The 21,558-nt window shown below is 41.5% G+C and overlaps 1 protein-coding gene and 2 non-coding genes across 5 annotated transcripts in view; 1 reads left to right on the top strand and 2 right to left on the bottom strand.

The window, feature by feature from the left end:
- Window positions 1-4,006: 4,006 nt before the first annotated feature.
- The window catches only part of LOC135169288 (uncharacterized), a 41,488-nt gene continuing 23,936 nt past the window's right edge, over window positions 4,007-21,558 (bottom strand). For 2 of the 3 annotated variants that reach the window (XM_064134145.1, XM_064134146.1), the window contains 12 exons: window positions 16,273-16,445; window positions 14,993-15,157; window positions 11,727-12,736; window positions 11,417-11,597; window positions 10,750-10,848; window positions 9,295-9,515; window positions 8,849-8,987; window positions 7,402-8,772; window positions 6,914-7,160; window positions 6,366-6,611; window positions 5,512-5,950; window positions 4,007-4,144 (listed from right to left, as the gene is read on the bottom strand). In XM_064134145.1, coding sequence (XP_063990215.1) covers window positions 5,517-5,950; window positions 6,366-6,611; window positions 6,914-7,160; window positions 7,402-8,772; window positions 8,849-8,987; window positions 9,295-9,515; window positions 10,750-10,848; window positions 11,417-11,597; window positions 11,727-12,736; window positions 14,993-15,157; window positions 16,273-16,445 — 4,286 coding nt within the window. In that variant the 3' untranslated portion in view covers window positions 4,007-4,144; window positions 5,512-5,516. Of the gene's footprint in view, window positions 4,145-5,511; window positions 5,951-6,365; window positions 6,612-6,913; window positions 7,161-7,401; window positions 8,773-8,848; window positions 8,988-9,294; window positions 9,516-10,749; window positions 10,849-11,416; window positions 11,598-11,726; window positions 12,737-13,312; window positions 14,169-14,992; window positions 15,158-16,272; window positions 16,446-21,558 lie in introns of those variants that run through there. The other variant, XM_064134147.1, reaches the window with a different exon arrangement.
- On the bottom strand, window positions 10,898-10,981 carry Trnal-cag (transfer RNA leucine (anticodon CAG)). The gene has a single exon. It is a non-coding gene; the product is annotated as a tRNA-Leu (tRNA).
- Trnae-uuc (transfer RNA glutamic acid (anticodon UUC)) lies at window positions 11,103-11,174 on the top strand. The gene has a single exon. It is a non-coding gene; the product is annotated as a tRNA-Glu (tRNA).

Genomic DNA, 21,558 nt, shown 5'->3' with positions numbered 1-21,558 from the left:
TGCATAAGACAAGGGTGAACGTTTCTCTAGCCCTTGGGTTGTGTTCCTTTCGTCCTGAGGGAAATCAATTCGCAGACGCTGTTTAAAATTTATTAAAATTGGGTGGTTCTAGAAATTTTGAAAATTCAGATTCAATTGCAAAAAGACTTTTATAAATTTTATCAGATAATTCGATAAAATTCCCTGGTGTATATTCTTAAAAAACTACTTCTAATTATCGGATGTATCCACGCAATCTTCCGGCTAACAGCCAGATCCAGTTTTTTAAAACTATCTACTCAAAGCAGTGATATGCATCTGCTAAATTACTGTATCGATGGGCCCCAATGCAACAAATACTCAACAAAATATTATTCGTCTCGTTGTTTATAACGAATAAAAAAGTTATGATTCCAAACTGATGTGTTCCGGCAATTTAAAATAAAAATTATTTAAAAAATCTCAAAACTACTCGGAGATTGCACTATATTTCGATTCTGTATTTTCCGTTTTGACTCTTGTGCTTCTCCGACGCTCCTCAATATCTATATAATTGTTCCTTTCCGTCTAAAAGACTGTAAATATTCATGCAGAGGATAAAGTGAATGCTTTATGCTATTATTCGATAATAGAACCCGGAGTTTAGCCCCCGGGGTTTATCCTCTCAAAGGAGCTCATCTCTTCAGTCGGCTAGAACTTCTTGATTTTCTGAATAAAAAATACATATCTAATACTTTTGCATTCAATCAGTTTTTCCAATACAAAAAAACTCGAACAAGGTAATGGGCTTGAACGGTAGTTTATTTTTTTCCTTCAATATTGGGAGGTATATAAATTTATAAATTCCAAATGCTGATTCAGAAACACATAAAATATTTTTCTGATGGACTTTATAAACCACAGGAATACGCCGAAACGTCGGAGTGAAAAAACATGTCTGGCTCAATCTCGAAATAGACGAGTAAAACAGGTTATTAGCATTCGCTCAAAAATTAGCCGTGAACGTCATAAATAAGATTAGAGGTGAAGGAATTAATGAATCGACTGATCGATTAATTAATTTGGATATGCGATCATTTCCCGAAAATGTCGCCTATTTTTTAAAATGAATTTCGAAATTTATTTTCAATAATTCGAAATTTTATTAATAAGTCTCATGATTTTGTTGAGTAAATTTGCTCCGTGAGGACCACTCGAGCCATGCACCACCAGTCATTCCCCTTTAATTACATCTTTACGTAATTTACGGATTACTAAGTATCTCATCATGAACTGTCATGTCCACGTTTAATTCTGTATCAATCAATAACTAAAACTAAGGTCTCAGACAGCAATTTTCTTGAAGGGAAAATCATAACAGAGGTAGATAATGATATTCGTGTCCTTAGACTGTGTCTATATGCATCTGTGACAATTGTTCTGATTTTTGGGGGTAAGGCTTGAATGCCGAAAAACACGGGGTTTACAAGACGAGCCTAGTGTGCATGATAACTACACTTTAAGGTAAAATACATAGGGGGGCTTGAGGAAGGGGGACGGAGTGATTTTAGACGTTGATGTACCTGGAGTCGATTTCAAAGAGCTTGCGTCAGCTTGATATTTCTGAAACAGAGATAAGAGGAAAAACCTTTATCTTCTGAAAGTTTCAGAGAAGAAACAGAACGCAGGAGATAATCATTTTAAAAACTTCTAAACTATCATTTTACAAATATTTTGAGGATGAAGGGACTTGAAAAATATGGAAAATGCTATCAAAGTCCTTCATATTTTCTCCAGAAAATTTTCTCGTAAATGCCACAACGATATCTCAATATTATCAAAAGTTTTTAGCAACAACAGCAATATGGCAAAAAAAAACAAACCTTCTTCCCCTTTCCGCGTTCGTCCCGCCGTTTCCCGAAGCTCTCCTGCCTCCTGACATCCTCGTAAACATCAACAATCTCTCCTCCACCCCCGTCACTTGCCACGGGTCTCCTAGGCGCCCTCCTCTTGCCGGTGGCATTCTCACTCCCCTGGATCACGGTATGTCCCCCATCAAACTTGACAGACTTCTTTTTCTTCCCAATCTCCACATCACTCCCCAATTGTCCACCAATTTCTTTCCTCAAAATAACAGTGCATCCCATGTCCTCACTGCTCCCTCCAACTCTAAACCTCGGTGAATTACCCCTCGCCCCAACCCCCTCCCAATTAATCCCCCCAGTCCCATCACAATCCTGACATTTAGAATAATCACTGGTCACATTGACACTAATCTCATAATTCCTGACAAAGCTCCTAACCTTCCCCGGGATAATTCCATCCATGAAATCCCCTCGATTCCTTAAATCTACATCTGTCATGTCATTATTATTGTCATTAACATAAACTCCATTAGATCTATCTATGGCACACCTATCATTAAATTTATCATCAATAGTTACATTGTTACCCTCGATATGACTAATATCATTTCCATCATTTTGGCAATTAATGTTAGACACTAAATTACAGTCATCAGTCTTTTTATCTACCCTACAGGCACTGTTCACCAGTGATTTATCACCGTTTTTAGCATCAACGTACATGACCTCAACTTGATGATTATCCTCAGCCCCGATGACAGGCTCAACAGTCTTTAATTTGACAGAATTATCAACTTTTCTAGCATCATCGTACATAACTTCAATTTGATGACTCCCATCGACTCTGTCAGCAGTTTTATCCGGCTTTAATTCACCAAATTCATCATCGTTTTTCGCATAATTGGAGATAACCTCAGTGTGATGATTCCCATCAGTCCTGTTGACAGGCTTAACTGTCTTCAATTTGATAGAATGGAAATTACTGAGAAGCTCATTCATCACCTCACACTTCATCGTTCCCACATTCTTCCCCATCACCGGTGGATTTTTTACCCTCAACTTTGGCTCACTGCCCGCTATACTCTTCCCAACATTATCGGTATTATCGATTTTCACGAGTGCACTGGTGCATTCATCGGACAATTCTAAATCACTGGCTTTTGACTTTGGATGAGTGGCGATTATCGAACACGTTGTGTCATCGTCAATGCTACCGGGATAACTCTCCTCACTCAGCATCTTATCGAGAAATGAATTTCTGAGGAGATGCGACACTTGATCCACATTCTGAGGTATCGTTTCGTCGAGTTGATCGAGTTTTATAGGATCATCAGACGATGCTGATTCGATTATTTCGTGACACGTGGGATGATCGATCAATTGATCAATTAACTCATCAGCTGATGGATCAATTAACCCCCCAATTACTGGACCTTCGGACGATTTTCCAGTGTTTGATGGCATCTCTTCATCATCGAGATCATTTTTCCTGGAATCCATGACCTCCTCGATCTTCACTGGAGAACGACGACCGGACATCCACCAATCCTCGGATTCAACTCCCAGAAATGACTCAGAATTGTTTACGATGTTCAGTATCTCGAGATCCTCCTCTTCTTGAGTTGGTCGTCCTGGAGGCTCCGCTGGTTCGATCATGAAACGAACTTTGGGAGGAGTTTTGATAGGTCGATGATCGGTCAACTCTTCGAAGGAGAATGATGTCGATCTTTCATGATCTTCACGCCGATCTGTGCAGTCATCGAAGAGAAATTGATCTGGTGTTTCCGAATCGAACCTCAGGCTGAAGGTGTCAGCGAGTTTTTCGAAGGGAGAGTCTGTCGTCGTCACCCTGAACAGGACGTCGCCGAAATTATCATCGAAGGTGCTGTTGTTTGGCTCGTCGAAGGTGGTTGGAGGTGATTGTGGAAAAACGGGGGATGCCCCGTCGTTCGATGCTGACATCACATTCTCAAAGTCCTTCAGGGTGAATAATAACGATGGATATCGGTTCTTTGCATTCTCAGCCAGTTCTTCTCGACCTGAGGTTAATTTATCCCGAGGGCTCTTGTCGTTATTACCGTTGTGGGGTGGCGATTCAATGGCGACGATTGAAATTGAGGTCGCTGTACGTGAGGTGGGAGGCACTGACGTGTTGTTATTGGATTTCGGTGAATCGAGTGGTGGGTGCATTGCTGGTCCTGGGGATTTTCTTATGCGTGATAAATTTACTGGCGATGGGGGGGTCGGGGCCGTGACACCCTGGGGTAATGGTCGACGACGTTTTCGGCGAGGCGGCACTGGAGGTGGGTTTTCTGGGTCGACTGGAATAAAAAAAATCCATCTTATGAGGATTTTCATTTTTTTACAGGGATTTTTGGGAGTGATGAATTCGGAATTTGTTGTTGACGAGATAGAAGTTCTAAGGAAATAATCAAAACATTTTGTAATCTGTATTTATTGAATTGAAATTATTTTAATCGTAAATTCGTCTCTGTTTTTTACCAAACGAGGAGGAAGGGATTTTGTTTTTTTTTTAAACAAAAAGGGACATTGTAAAATGAAACGTCTCATAATAAAATTATATGTTGTTAAATACAGCACAAAACAGGTCGACCAAAATTTGATCATCAATTTTCATAACCCACGAATTACACAAATAAATCTTCTGATATTTATTCCAAAGAAGTCAACTAAATTTTCCGAATAGAGGAAAATTGGTAGATTTATCTTACTTTTATTCATGGCTATAAATCGAGGAGAAATGAAAATTTCTTTCAAGCCCGGAAATCGCGATAACCTGGAGGTAGTGGCCAGGTGAGTTTGAACGCTCGGCAACGACTGGAGGGTGATTCCTTAGGAGTGAAAGATTACTTTCGAGTTTACCCTACCCTCTCGCCCCTCTTTCCACAGTCCCTCTAACACTCGTTCAATAACAATGCCACAGGGATTGCATTTGTACGAATGTGAAACTCCTCAATTCGAGGACATTTATCAAAAGAGGTTCCAATTGAATGATACGTCAATTATCCAATTCTGGAATTTTTTATAAATCTCTTTGCAAAAATTTTTCGTACAAAATTGAAAAACCTTCCAATTGCATTTGCATTTACGTCTGAAATAATTCAATCATCACTTGAATTTATTTCATCCATATTTGATGTAATAGCAATAATGTTAATTGATGAAGTGCCAACAGCCCATTCATTTTTTTATTCTGAATTATCAATTGACGTGCTTCATTATCAACCTGGGATGCTTCATAAATATTGAATAACTGTCAATATTGATGGAGCGGTCGGTGATTGGAACTTGCGCAGAGCTATACTTTTTCCATGGCTTCGTTAACGAGATAGACTGTAATCTAATTAAGAAGTAAGCTATACCGTCAAGTTCATTGATTCCACTTGCGAAACGACGGGACTAAGAATTTAGAAAAAAAGGATTCGCCGTTTCAGGGGGAAATAATCGGAGCCGATAGACGTGGGGATGCGAAATGCGTCACAGATGACGTCAGTTTCTCACACGTCATAAATTCGGTGATAATTCCCCCAGCTATTCCATAGAATTTAAAAAAATACAGGGATTTCTTTCACATCGTCGCGCGTATGAATGAACTCATTCAATCTTAATATTTGTTATCAATTTGCAATCAACGGCTCTCAAACCAGAGAAATTAAAGGCTCCTCACCTTTTTTAAATAAAGACTTGACGACTCGTTCTGCTGACATCAAAGTCCTCGATGCTCAGCAACATACTGGCTGAATTGAGTGCAAAGCCATCCTCGATCTGATAAACATTGATATTGTGATTACCCATTGCACTGGAGGCTGCGCTGCTGTATGCACTGGAGGTATTCTGCACTGACGCAACATCCCCGGACTTGTGGGAAAGCCACTTGTTAGTCATTCCGGGCACATCGGCCTCCCCCGAAATGTCAAATCTCAAATTTTGGAGGTAATTATTAACAATTGGCTCCTGGTGATGTTGCCTGAGTGCATCAGTTCTGTTAGATGTGAACTGTGATAGAACGAGCTCGACAGTCTCCGATGAACTTTGAAGCAACTTCAAGGCGTCCTCGTAACGAAGATTCAGCAAACTCTGACCGTTTATTGCGAGAATTCTATCACCTGAAATAATTATTAAAAATGTGGATTTTATCATTTTTTTCGCTTTATTTTTTTATCTCATCATTACGACTTTAAAAAAACTATCCAGCCCTAATATTGAAATAAAATTCAAGACCTTTCCGATAGATATGGTGTTTTTAAACATTTTTTAAATATGCGTCCTCTCAAATTGATCTCTACTCATTTAATTTGGTTTTCGGAGAAAAACAACTTTTTCAAGCAATTTATCATTTTTTTCCTCCCGCCTCAGCTGTGAATTTGTGACGCAACTGTTACTTTGTTGCGCATTGATATCTTCCCAAGCCACGAGTCAAGTTATTTATAGCTAGAATTGAACCAGCGTAAAAACTTATGTGGTTTACCGTAAACTTAAGAATCACTGAAAAAATTACAGCGAATAAAATGAAATGGGTACCTTTATTGACATTTCCAGCCATATCGGCGGATCCTCCAACGGAAACTGCCTGGACATATACTCCTCCATCGTTACCCTCGGTAACCTGCAGCCCTATACTCCCTCCGTGACCCCTTTCCAACTTTATGGTGTGGAGAATTCTCTCCTCGGTGAATGACAACTCCTCGAGCCTCGCCACCAGCGATGCCGACATGCTCTCGTCGTTGGCTATTCTAAATGTCTCGTCATCAGTTCTGATATCTGCATCTGATATAAAATATTGTCGTTACTATCCACTAGTTGTCACACCATTCGGAGTATTTGAAGAGGAGGCTGCAGGAGATTATTCCGATACGAGGCCTTTCTCTTGCAAAATGTGCATCAATTTATTTTTATTTAATTATTCATTACTACAAATTATTTCTGAGAGATTTGTACAGGAGAAGTCATCTGATTTAATTGAAAAATCAGTGTAAAATTGTGGGTCCTGGTTCGAAGATTCTCTAGTAAATAAAAATAAATATTTTGCGTATTTGTGGAAATTAAAATATTAAATCATTTAAACTCACTGAGTACGTAGGCCTCGGGCATCGGGGACTCTGTTGAATGGACAGATGTCGATTGAATCGACGAGGCGGTGTCGGATTTCAGTGAGAGAGACTCAAGGTCGTCGGCAAGGCTGGGATCACGTTGAACCAGACTGCTGTATATCGCCCGAGTTCCCATTTTCACCCCCAGCCGACGTGGAAGACTCGGCGTCCGGAAACCGGTGCTCTGACGTGGGGTTCCGTAATTCGGGAGGCTCGATGTCTTTACCTACAATCCGTAAAACAGTTTGTTGAGGCAAAAAATAACAGAAGATGATAACACTACGACAGTAGTTGTGCGCGTAGAATAAAGTCTTATCCTTGAAAAATTAATGGAATGCCGAATGTCACAGGTAAAAAATTTAGTCTGTAAATTTCGGAAATTTTGTGATAATTCAGAATTTCGTGGAAAAATCAACCAGAACTGAAAATTTTGATTGTCTGTAGAGCCGAAGTCCTTATAATCCTACCTTCGCAAGATTTTTCGCTGGGGCATTCTTCCCCGCGACATCCCAGACCTCCTCCGGGGTGGGATATCCATTCTTTTTGCTCAAAGATTTATTGATCGCAGCATAAAGTTCCTCAGGATGTTTAACGTCTCCAACTTCCTCACTCTTTCCCTGTTTAATCCCCGCATAAGTCCCGCCAACATTCGAGTAACTAAACTCGCCCTCAGCCCCCTCAGCCCCAGTCACCCCCTCGGCATCATCAATCCTCGCTTGCCTCTCCCCCTCGTCCTCGGTGTCCCTGGACGCCCCCTCCGGTTCAAGTCTCGCGTTAACCTGAGCATAAAGTGCGTCCTCCTCAGGAGTATAACAAACCGGCTCATCATCATCGCACTTGGCCTGTCCCCCATCCCTCTGAGGATTCTCATTCTCTTTATTCTGCAGCTCCTCCAAGGGAATAACTTTCTGATCGCCTGTCTTGGTTCCCTCAGCGATGGATATCCTCGACGATGAATTTTTTCCACCGCTCTTTATCCTCGGTGAATTCCCCTCGCTCGTCAACGCAACCCCGAAGTCCTTCTGCAAGCCCTGGAGCGAAGTAAGCTCGGACTTGAGCTTCAGAAAGAACTGATGATGGAGTGATGTGAGTTTAAATGCATAATAACTCTTTTTGTGATCCATTCGCAGTTTGAATTTCGCCCTTTTTCCTGCGAATTTTGTGTAAACAACTAGACAATTTTTACTGTAGCTGAGGGTCTGAATGTCCCTCCACTGAACACGAATCAATTCGCTTCTCTCCCGGGGCCTGCCAGCTCGCGCGAACAGCTTCAGACCCTGTCCATGAACTGCGAGCCACACGTTCGTCTCCGATTTTTTCGATCGCGATTTATTCTGACTGCTGTTGCTGATGTTGTTGTTGTTCTTCTCAGCTACACTAACGCCCGAACTATTCTTCGGAACTGCGTAAATATCGTCTCTATGATTTTTCATGGGCTCCGAGGATTCGATATTACCGTAAGTCGCAGGACTCGAGTACTCGATTTTTCCATAGAGCGAGTAGTCAACGCTATCCGTTTGATAAATGTTATCAGTATCCGGACGATCGGCTGTGCGATTTGCCTCAATTTTTTTTATTCGATCAGATATTTTTTCCAGCTCCTTTGTGTCCACTGTGGCGATATAAAAATGCGAGCCGTAGTCGTGGAGACCCTGGGCGTGCGTTATGAACATCTCTTCGGCACTATTTGCGTCGAGACCGCGACGATCACGATGGGCTTGATGCAACCGGGATTTGAGGGCCTCCGTGGTCAGGTGAGAATTCTGATGGTCCGGGTTCAGAATAAGCGATTCGGGAATGTAATGCTCCAGCAGGAAATAATCACCGCGTCCGTGCTCCTGATGGAATAAAGACAATTCTTTGGAATTGCGTTCTTAGGGGATGAGGGTTAAGGAATTTTATGGTGATACTCACGTTTACACTGTAGTTACCAAACTCGGCTTGCAGGGCTAGGCCCGTTAGGTTAACGAGTTGGGTCAAAGGGCAAACTAATTGCTGCTCCAGTATGCATCTTCTTATTTGGAGATAGAGCAAGTGCTTGGAGATCCAACTTCTGGAACGAGGGAGGGAAGATATTTCAGTGGGGAAGTTGGTAAATGCATGTTCTCTTCATAATGAGATTCTTCTATATCGGAGAAGGATTTTTCCAAGAAATTTTCTCCGGGACATTATTCCCAGTTTCAAAATGAACTTTTGTTTTGGTTCTTTAATTAAAAATTTTGCTTTGAAGTACATTCAGCTTCTCTAATCAAGCGATAAGTAATGAAGAACTCAGCAAGAAATATTTTAATTCATTTTAGTCTTGAGGTTTTCCCGGCCAGAAAATTTCGTGGCACTGATTATGATAAAAGTTCATTTACCTGATGCCTCTCAAGGAGGGAAGGAAGAATCGCAGACGTAGATAAAGCATAAAGCTGGTGGGCAGACCCAGGGGACCCTTACTTTTGCCACTATTTAACCAGCCTGGAGGCGCTACCTTATTCAGCTTAGTCTCCGGTGGTAACATGGCAAAATCTCCGGCCAATAATGCCGCCAGACCGAGGGTAAAGTTCTCCTCGAGTGATTCCGCTTGAACTATTGCCTGGAATAGAAGCAGAGGACTTGATATCTTCGATTTCTATTATTGCTCCCAATCTCAGCTACAAATGGAAATACCCGGGAATAAAGCACCCATTGTGAAGTTTTCATTATTTACATGCAATCTTTTTCATCACGAATGCTGGCACCTTTTGAATTTGTTTTTTTCCCTGTTCATTTTCAGTGTGAATTCGCAATCTTGATTGGAGGGCTTCAGCAGCGTGGAATCGAGTGAGAAGGACTGAATGTAACAATATCTCAAAGTTTTTAATGAGAAATGTCCTATCGGATAAAACTCAAAGTGAAGGAGAGTTTCGGGGCTGAAACTTTATTAAAAAGTTGAACCTTAAACTTCCGATTACGTATACGTAGATACGGGCCTTCACTCATTAAAATTCCCGCAGATGATCTGCCATCGGGGGAGATCAGGGTGAGGAGTGGATTATTCGTAGAGTTGGAAAAATAGTGAGAAGTGAGTGAACTCTAGTTTTTCGGAGCTACATTGTGTGTGCGACAGAAAAAACGGAATAAATCTATCAAAGAAAATACTTTGAAAGTCCATATCGAAGGGAAATTTGCGAGAGAAAGAAAATTCAATAAAACTGACGAGCTTCATAAAAATGTTTGTACTTCCAAGAAATTTTTTTTTGGTCTACAATAAACCGTAAATTTTTTTACTGAGTACTTCGGCTTTGTTTCCTTGTAATTCTGTCAAGATCATCGGAAACTGGATCTCGGTTCACGTAATCCTGGGAGATTAAGTGAATAATTCGATAATTTTTATGGGATATTACTCTCCGTGGGGTTTTTGAAGTACGTGAGAAGTTCTCAGGTCACAGGTAGTATTCGAGGAAGGGAGATATTGTTACTGGCAGACTGCCCAGTTTAGTCTGGGGCTGCTGGAATGTACTAGATCAAGAGGATTAATACGCTCTTGACGAGCTTCAAATGGTTTTGGTTGCGAATAGCTTTCAAACTAGTGGATTTCCACTGTTATGAATGGATATTTCATCAGTCGATATGATTGACTGAATTTATTACTGTAACACTCATCGCTCAGCCGGCATTTTTGGCTCTTGTGGATGAGAGGGGTCAATGAATTACAGCGTATGAGTCGTCTCCATGAATGTGGCGTTTTGCATGAACGCCATCAATCAGTCTTTCGCTATCGTTCCATCGGGACAAAATTGAGTTTAGATTTTTTGCTTTATGTTTTCAGTGGGTTTTAAGTGAATTACCTGAAAGAGCTCGCCAGCCGTTATTTTCTGGGGATCACAGGTCACGTCAATCCGTTGCCCGGTGAGCAATATGACAACTATTCTTCCGCCACAGCCGGTCTGAAAAATAGATTTAAAAAGCACTTTGAAATAGGGGTAAAAATAAAATTGTCAGAAGTGGGATTCGAACCCACGCCCACAGAAGTGGACTGCGACCTGAACGCAGCGCCTTAGACCGCTCGGCCATCCTGACTGGTGGCGGCGTATTTGTATCTTCACATAATAATAGTTGGGAAGCGCAAATATATTTCTGGTCTTTACATAATCACTTTGGAGATTCAAGAGCGACACTTGTATGAGAATCTTTCAACTAATCCGGTATGGTCTAGTGGTTAGGATTTCTGGCTTTCACCCAGGCGGCTCGGGTTCGATTCCCGGTACCGGAAATTTTTTTTTTTCATTTTTTTTGTTTAAAAATATTATTCCAAACATTTTGCAGATGTTAAAAAAAGTTTGAAGTTTTGCGAATAATTGATTGTTTAGTTATAAACTTTCGATTTCTATGGAGTTATGGAGTTATGTATTCGTTACGTACAAATAATCATCGGCTGACAAAATTACTAACTGATAACGACCTATCAAGACCCAACAATCTACTAAAAACATTTTATATCCAATTTATACGCACCTTTACACCCCCCACGGTGAGCAACTTCGAAGGTTGATTGGCGCGTACCACAAACTCCGGTCCAACGCACTGTGTTTTATTCAGACATCTGGTGGGCCCACTAATAGCTCGATATAATCTTGATGGTGCCCTCTGCACGGGTTTACCTCGTCTCGCCCTCGGCCCATTGCGAATAGCATTTCTGAATCAAATAACCGAGCAATGAGCATAAATACTCCAAATACTCCGTACAGAAGTCTTCAATAAAACCAGGGACTTACGCAAGTTCCCTGATCCCCATCAAAAATATTAAATAAAATAGAGGACTTACCTCGGCGGTTTGGGCGGTGGTTCGCCATTAGTATCAGGCAGAGGTGCTGCTGGCCTATCGACACTGGTAATTATCCTCGGTGGTTTCGGCGGAGTCGGTCCATGTACCCCCTTAACAGACACCTCCACATTCCGCTGCAGGTGACCCTCCTGATCACAGTTAGCCGTGAACACCCTGAGCCTCCCACCCACCCCCTGATTAGACAGATGATTTCTCAATGCCCCATTGTTATCACTTGAATTTCTACTCGGCAACTGGGGATTGGAATACTGTCGATGTAGCAGTGCTGGTGGACAATTTCTCCCCGCCCCATAAACAACCTCATCACCGGTCATTCTACCAAGATGAGCAATGTTAGGTTGCGATGATCCACCATTACGCACACATCGAACTCTCACTGGTTGTGCATAGACATCTGTTCGTTGTACCGTTGATTTTGCTGACAGTCCATTCACCCGCACATCCTGAGAGCTGAGAAATGGCTTGACTGGTAATGCATAAATTGGATCGCTGTACACATTGTTACCAGATTGAATCTGTTCACTATTAATCGCTAAATTGTGATTACTTCTAGTTTGTGTGATACCAACAGTACGTTCTGTCGTAACTGGTTGTGAATTTGTTCGTCCATGATGTACCTCGGCACTGTTACCCATTTGATTTATCGATTCGATATTCATTTGCGATTGAAATTGGGGTTTGGGACTGGATAACGTCGGCTCCTGGCCCGAAAGACTCTGAAGATTGGGATGAGACCGTGAATTACGTGACTGTGTCTTGAATAAATTGCCTTTGACATGATGTTTTGAGTAGTGAGACGGTGCTGGTGGTGGTGGTTGATGATGATGCTGGGGCGGTCGCTGGGATTTCATATTTATCATGCGTGACTGCATCGCAAAACGTCTCCGAGCTGCATATTGCGAAGATCTCACCACCTCTCTGTACATATCCATGACTATGTGAGTAAAAGGCTTTGACTGCAGGCGCGTGCGACAGTACTCGGATATTACCTGTTAACAAAAAAATTTTTCCTTCACTTTCACGACATATGTTCAGGGAATGAAGTATACCTGGGGTAATCTGATACTGGAGATTAGCCGTATCATTACTGAAAAGCGAAATAGAGTGGTGTATTGGTCATTAGTCGGATCACATGGCTCAACGGTTATTGCTGCAAATGTATTCCGTCTATTTCAGTGGACACCAGAATCAATGTCCCATACGATATGTGGGTATTGAAATGGCTAGATCGAAAAACGATTGAATCAGTCCAGCAATTAGTGGCTGGATCCCTTGACTGGAATTTACATTGAGTACAACCCATCTGTCATCGATATCCTCCAAACTACTGACATTATTCGTCAATAATTTTATCACTTTTCCTTATCACTCCCACGTGACCCCCTGTCACCTGATAGTGGGAAATAAATTATTATCACTAACCGGTAGGAATTCTGTCTGAGTAAATTGAGAATTCCAGGTCACGACCGCACGAGAGGAGTTTCAACGGGGGAAATAACACTAGGTTACCATCAACTCGAAAGTGCTCGTCCTCTTTACTGAAATGCCGATCGATTTCTGCCAACCTTTATGCCCATATGAATCACCCATCTTCGTGATGAATACTCCTTTCCATCAAATTGAATCCAACTGATAGCAGAATGCATCTTCTCCATTCTTTTCATCACAAACATTGGATCGATATACTCATGGGACTTGTGAACGATGAAGGGTTTACAGGGACATGTGATGTGGACACTGGTTGCGAGAATTTCTATCGTCAGTTGTCTACGTGCCATTAATTGACAGCTCCGGATACTAGTCGAGGCAGGTAACAGTCTGCATGTCATTTTAACACGCACACACAATCAGCCCGTACACAACATATTAATATCAATCGTTCTGGTTTGCAACACGTGCAGTATTTATCGTCGGTTAATTGAGAAATAAAAAATATTCAAATAGTTGGGGAGTTAATTACGAGTTACAATTTAATTATGAATAACATGGAGGATTCAATTTGCATTCAAGGTCATTGGTCTATCCCGCGACGTGTGTGTGTGTGTGCTAGCAAATCCAATCTGATCTAATATTACTTCCTCAACACCTTTGTGTATTCCGGACTAATCCAATTAACCTTCCCCCCCCCTTATACAGGTTCAGTTCTATGTACATGTGAATTCCATTTGCATTCATGAGTTATTAATCTGCGATTTTGGTAAGAGTTACAGTGAAGTTGAATAATTAATAACAAAAGTATGAAGGCTACGGTAGTAGTTCAGAAGCAAAAATTAGAAGGGCAGTTTTTGATGAATATCTCGGAATCTAGGGGAGGTAGAAAAATTTTTATGATGACCTTTTTTGTGGAGCGATTTGAGCACTACAACAAATGTAGTAATAAAAAATCTGCGGGACAAATGGACTTATCTTGATTGGCTTTGTCACTGCTTTCGTTTTCTGAAGGAATTTTTAGCTCATTAGGGAAATCCTAATGAAACTTATCTATCTATTTTTGAAAAGAATGATGATAACTTTCCCTACGTAGCCAACAAATTTTACTCTGCGATACGGTAAATTTTTCCAATCAGGCAAAACAGAAAATTACTCGACTGTTGGGGAATTTGTACTGAACTTTTCTCTGTTCTATCTCTTTTCCAATATAATATATCAGATAGCTTGAGTGCAATTGGTTTATTATTCACTCGGTCTCTCACCCCTGTTAACCCTCACCCCTTTGAGCATATCCTTGAAAGGGTTGGGTAACGCCAGACGCAATTGTAGTCAGCTGCAGACATACTCCACCACATTCGTGATGTTAAATCACCAATTCTGTGAGTGTACTCGGCTTCAATTAATCAAAGCCACAATTTCTGTCTGAGACGGTTAATTCAATACACATTGTACAACGAAAAAAAAATTACTTAACAAGACACGATGGTAACACGTCAACAGTCAACTGTCGTAAGTGCAATGCAGTCATGTTGAACGGATTAAGCAGTGCCTGGGACGCTGGAAGTGACCGGACTAATCAATTAACCATCCCTGGAGCATCAGATGGAGGTCAAAGGGAGCAACCCATTACACGCCTCATAGAGCGTCACAATGATGCTACTAATCGATGATACGTTACATCGGCCAGACCTTTACTTAGTGTTTACTTAGTTATAGAATATGCAGGGATCGGTCATTAACCGCGAGTGTTTCTTGTGCCTCTTGATGAAAATGTCTATTCCTAGATGAAAGGAAGAGTTTCTGGTGGGACTCACATCAAGAAGATTCATCAGCGAAGCCCGTCGACGAGGATCTGGCTCTGTCATGGCAGCCAGGACCGACTGCAGGGCTGACGTGGGTGATACTGATACTGATCCTGTTAGAGCAGCTACTCGGGGTGTTGTGTCCACCAGCGCTCGACCTAGGGAGTACATCCACATCTGTAAGAGAAAAATACACATAATTATTCCATAATTTTTACTGTTTGCCTACCCCCCAAATGACTGATAATCCTGGTTCCAGAAATATGCAGTGGAAATCACCGACGGACGTGGAACGAATGCCAAGAGAATACCGGGGAATGTTACGACGCCCTGAGATTTGGGAGTGAGCTTTGCGGTGGAGACTGAGGAATCCTACCAACGACGATGAAGGACCAACTGTTCAGCCGAGTGGCAAGCCAACAAAGCAGAGGTATTGCAATTCCAGGGATTTCCCAGGGGCTGTTCGTCAAGCCCGACGATATGCCAGGTATGGCCCTCTAGCCTTTCGATAACGAGTTGGCAGCAAATCGAAACACCCCGGTGACTTTATTCTCTGGCTTTATCACGTCTTTGTTTTTACAAAAAAAAAAATAAAAAGAAAAAGTCGATGAAGCCTAATCTCCAGTGAACTTCACGAGGATCTGGAACCTCGAGGGTGAAAGGATACGATACTTATGTCTCTTTATCGCGAGTGCTTTTCACGATGTTTGCGGTATCCGACCGCTTGGAATTTACTCACTTAATCCTTACATCCCCTACCCCCTCAACCCTCGTTGCATTTTCGTGAAGGAGGGCGGGTACCTGAATCGTTCACCTGTGTCTTTTGGAATTGAATGGGATTTTTTTCATCTAGACAAGTTGTTCTTGCAATTCTACTGGTCATTTGAACACGATTCGTTGATTTTAACAGAAAAAGAATTGGTGCAACTGAGGATCAGTCGCTTTCGTATTTATAATATCGTTAATGGTAATTATTTTGGAGCAGAAGAGATTCTGTCAAAGAGATTGTTGACAATTAAATAAAATGACATCATTCGGACGGGATTACGAGCATTGAAATATCAATCTTCGCATGTATAATAATTCAGTGTTAACGGATATGGTTCGTTAAAAAAAATCGACATGTCTTTTGGATTTATCGTCTCGACCTGGACAGGTTCGTTGGCTAAACGAGCTGGAAAATGGCGGGTGTTCCAACAGGAAGCAACGATTTTTACGGCTGCGTTCTATTTTCGTTGAGTCCCTTTTTTATCTCTGTAATAAAATACAGAGCTTTGTATTTTGTTAAATACCTTCTCTGAGTCCGTATCCGAGTACATGCGACCAGGCCTGTATTCGGGTGGTAAATATGCTCGGGCTGTTTCCGGTGGTGCCAGCTGTAGAGTCACTCTACCTCTCGGTGTCAGCTCCAGTGTGTGAGGTGTTACCACCGGTCCTGCACGCGATCCACCAACAACACCTCCATCTGAAGACAACAGAACAGTTAAATAAGAAGAAGGACATTAACGCGAGGTTCTGGAGGAATTACACTTCAGGACAAGTGAAAGAACGGAAGAAATAGGGAATCGTAAAGTTCGCACGTTTACAAAAATTAAAAAATCTTCAGATGAATCATCGAAAGATCTTCAAAAGGTCTCTCTGGAGGTCCACAAAATTTTTGGTACATTTTAGGATGAGAATGTCTTCTTCTCGACGGATGTTCTCAATTTTTCTTTGACAAATATTTTTGGCAAATCCTCATTCGAGCATTCGAAGCTTTTCAAAAATTAAGTATAGAAAAATCATTGGAATTTCAGGAAATAAAAATTCCTCCCTCCACTGCTCCAATTTCGAAAATTTCCCTCACTCCACGAAGTCCCAAAAAATCCATTAAATGGAATACGTGTGCAGAGGGATTTTTCGATCAAACAGGATTTAATCAAGCTGGAAAATGTATAGCTATATTCCCAATGATTGGCAAGAAGCGTAAGCAAGTTTTCACGCACCGTTTATTACCCGTTCATGCAAAACTTTTTTCATCCGCACATTTATACGATAAATCTTTTTTAAAGCAAGATGAGGTCGAGGTTTTTATTTTACAAAAGGGTACTCCAAACGGGTAGAGTTTGAATGGAGAACTTGGAATAAACAAGACGTGAAAGAGGGGCGTTCTAATGAACACATTCAGAATGATGAATTAATTTGATGTCATGACGAATTTATCTGAAAGGAATTTATCAACTGCTCGCAAACACGTCATCCGGTAACGAATTAATAAGTTCTAATTACGACGACATAATGAAGTCTCCGGCAAATAAATTAGCCGAATCCACAAGGACTCCAGACAGAATTATTTTCACCAAAAGAGGATCTGAAGAACTTGACCCCATAATTTTTTTTCCTCCCGAAATTGTGTTACCAGGTGCACAGCCAAGTAATTAAACCCTAACCCGACGTAAACGGCCATGCTCAGGGTATAGTAAAGTATCTGGATGTGTCTCTGCTGTGGTATCAAAGAAAACCACGTGCCTCAGCTGACATTCTCATCCAGGATGAGGATTGTACACAGATTCTGGTTAATGGTCAACAGAATTTTGTGTGAACACTGGAGTAAATTTACAGTAACGAAACCCCAAGGGGCTTCATATCCCCGTCAATTTAGTACCTGGCCGTCATAAAAGATCGAAACTGGGTAAGTGGTTAAAACCTGGACAATATAGACATCGGATAACCACGAGTGAGGCGAATGCCAGCGTAAAACGAAGAAAGATGAGGATATACCGTAGTGGACATTGATTGATTGTCGTTCACTGGCCACAACTGTACTCCTGTCACCCTGAAATTGCATTCCACCACTGTCGAGGCTCACCTCAATGACGCAAGCTTAATAAACCGAGTTTGCAGTTACTTAAGTCCGAGACAAATCCGATGAAAAGTCCAGACGTAATTTGCAGATATTTTTTTCCTCGTCTTCGAGTAGTAAAATAAATTCTATCGTCAACTCCATCGCAACTCTCTTCCAATTTTATATTGACTTGACTTTTCGACCCGAGGTGTATCACACAATTCCGGAAAATCCTGACACTAAACACGAAATGAGGGAGAAAATTGAGGTGAAAAGAAAATAAGAAAAAAAAAATGCTTTCTTCGTCAACTTTACGACCTTTTGGATCTCGTTGATTTAACTTGCAGAATCTGAGGGACTGTTAATAAGAATTCAAACCCTGAGCCACTTTGTGCCAGTCGCAAATCATGTCGGTGCATATAATGTAACGTCCTTAGTTATCTAGGCCCCATTTTTTCGTACATATAATTCCTGTGAAAGACGAGGGGCTATGAAAAGCCTGAGAATGTTCCCTCTTCTGCTCTTTCACGAGCAGACGAAAAATTTTCTACCCTTGAATGCTTCAACGACCAACGCAAATGACTCGAATTCCAACGTGTGACATTATCCACATAACTTTCGCTATAATTTCCCATTTTTTCCATCTCAGTTCTCTTATCTCCCCGATGAATTGAATGGCCTGGTAATTATCGTTTTCGTTGAACTCTTCTCACCGGCGATGATGATAGCCAGTAACCGAGTACCAGAGGGCGACTAGAACACAAAAAACAACGATGCAACAATCATTTAAAATAAACTGACTGGGAAAATGACATTTCCATTAGGGGAGAGGCGATCGTATCCAGGAAAATCTCCAATTATCGTTGTGGGTAATCACGGATTTTCCAGGGGTGTCATTCAGCCCTGGGCTCTTCCCCATTAATCATCGAATATGTTGGACGTAACTGGTGTCTGAAAAGTGGGACAAATTGAAGGAAACTATTCCCTTTAAGAGTGAATGGCCGCAGGAGCGCTCAACTCAATCCACTCTACTACGTATTCCTCCCTCCATCATTCATGGTTCAAGCTCCCGTCAAAAAAGCAAAAGCCACATCCTACCGTAGTTGACTGGCTTCTGAATTATTCAGAGATGGCGGTTCGACAGGACAATTACACGAATTGCGGGAGGTAAGCAAGAGAAAAAATAATCAATTTTCAAGAGTCAATGGCTCGGTGAAATTAGTCATTTGGAAATTGTGTTGATTGTGAGGTCTCCAATTTTTTTGGTCCATTGGGGTGGTCCCTGGACGATTACAATCTCATTCATCTTACTTCTGATCGTAAAATGTCCTGAAGTGGATCATAAACGAGGAAGCTGTTCAACGGAGAAGTCCCTAACATCTTTACCGATCCAACGTCGTTAAACTGGGGTGAAAAAGACCTGGATGACAAGGGGACAACTTTGGCGATTGAAATCCTCAGAGACAGCCATGACGTCATTCCGAAATGATGGGTCTTCATTATTATTTGTAAATAGTAGCGTTTACGGGACAGATTGATGGCCGGAGAATGTCCAGGACTGACACCTCTTCCTGTCACCGGGAATTTCGAGGGTTTGATGGAACGAGTCTCGATATTCGGGGGGAAATTTTAAGCTCCAGATGATATTGACTCCTGCAGATAGTGATTTATAACTTAAACTGGTTGCAAAGCTCAATGCTGTGCTCTCAATATTTTTCATTGACATTTTTAAACGATTAACATTTTATCCATTTTCCTTCACTCGTAAAATGGATCATAAAGTCTCAAAGATGTTCAGGGGACAATGTCGTTACAATGGGGTGGAATAAACTGATATATAAAACGATGAACTTGGTGGATGACCTCGGTAGAGACAGTGACGATGCTATCGTCAAATAATAGGTTTCAATCGACGACATTTATGAGACAGGTTGACGTCAAGAGGATGTCACGTGGATGATAAAATCGTGTCACTAGCTAATTCGAGAGAACAATCGAACGAGTCATGTCAACTGTAGATGAAAAAATCCAGCTCCAGGTGGTAATGGATTTTTAAACAAGCAATCAACACAATTGGAATTTCGAAAATTTCTTGATTACATAATTCTCGGGAGTGGTTTTGGCTATTCGCTGGTGGTGGTGGGCCATTTCAATTTTGTTCATCTTTCACTGGCTCGTAAAATGGATCATAAAGTCTGGAAGATGCTCAGGTACACAATATCCGACATCCCAAGGATCCAATGTCATTACAGATGGGTGAAAAAGCACAAAGACGAGGCGATGATCTTGGGGAATGACATCCAGAGACATTCAGAGATATTTATGAGACTGGTTGATACCAGGAGGATGCACTTGGCTGATGAATCATCGTAGCGTTGAAGAAAGAAAAATCCACCTCTGCAGGGTAATGAATTCTGGAATTGGTAATCCCTAAGTCCCCTGAATATGGAACTGTCCACTTTTTCTGGTTCTTCACTCCTGTTTTTGGATAATTACGATCTCATTCATCTTCTCGACGGTGAGCCATCCTGTTATGGATCATAAACTTTGAGCGCTGGGTAAGAAGACAGTGGCCGGCATCTCCACGCTTTCCACCGTGCCACAATGAGCCGGAAAAACTTAAAAGATGACAAGGCGATGAACTTGCTGGATGACATTCCCAGAGATACTGATGACATCATCCTCAAGCGATAATTTTTCTTCGTGATTTATCACCAATGACACTTCTGATATTGATTACTCCCAGGAGTGTGAATATCTGACAACTTTCCACGTCGCCAGTAAATTCCGGAGGACAATTACTTGAGTTACGACAGTCAAAGGAGAGACAATCGATGTTCACGTACCTGATGGATCCATAAAACCATCAATCCATAGATTACGTCAATTAAGACGATCCCCCAACGATTTCCGGTTATCTTCTGCTGATTTGAGATTATCCCTGTCATTCATTCCACTTTCGGCATCAGAATGTCCCCTTCAACTGGCGATAAACTGACAGATGTTCAACAGAGAGTCTCCTGATCCAATATCATTAAACCAACGTGCGAAGAACCGGTGGACGACAGGACATTGAACTAAATGGTGGAAATCCTCAACGACAGTAATGACACCATCTTCAAACGAAAATTTTTTTTTATCACAAATTGTACCGTTATAAATCGCTTTATTATGACAGACAAAACCCATTCATCATCCTCTCGGTATTCTCATTCTTCCGAAAGAAATGTTGGCAATCCCTAAAGCGGATATAACGACGACACATTTGGGAGCTGTCAGAGAAGATTACACCTGGTAAGCGTGATGATACGGGACAGAGTGTTGCTACAGGCTACCAGTAATTTGAATTCCTTGGGTGGGATCATTTCCCTTCAGGAAGTCACAAGCCACGAGCTGCTGAAATGTGTATATCCCTTCTGGGAGGGCCGGGTAAACTTCATATGTTGGAATTACAGCTTCTCCCAGCGTGTGCTGGGTTACTGAATAAACCCGCTAGCTATTTACAACCATGGACGAAGGGCTTGCGTCAGCCTCTGCTGGAGTTCCTCATTCATCTAGACTCAACTCAACGTTGAGGTCTCGATGAATAGGAGTGAGTTCGCACGTTAAACTGTGGGAAACAGGTGATTCGTGATTTGGAAATAATTCTGGTAAAATAATTACTTGAAATATTGGGCGACTACTGTCACATCATTTCATCCCTTTATATGGTACCATCTGGACTGTAAATAGTCGACTGAATTTGCAACGAATT

The sequence above is a fragment of the Diachasmimorpha longicaudata genome, chromosome 14 (genome assembly GCF_034640455.1).
Source record: "Diachasmimorpha longicaudata isolate KC_UGA_2023 chromosome 14, iyDiaLong2, whole genome shotgun sequence".
Classification (NCBI taxonomy): domain Eukaryota; kingdom Metazoa; phylum Arthropoda; class Insecta; order Hymenoptera; family Braconidae; genus Diachasmimorpha; species Diachasmimorpha longicaudata.
The sequence above is the reverse complement of the archived record's forward strand: the minus strand, read 5'-3'. Positions and strand labels throughout refer to the sequence as shown.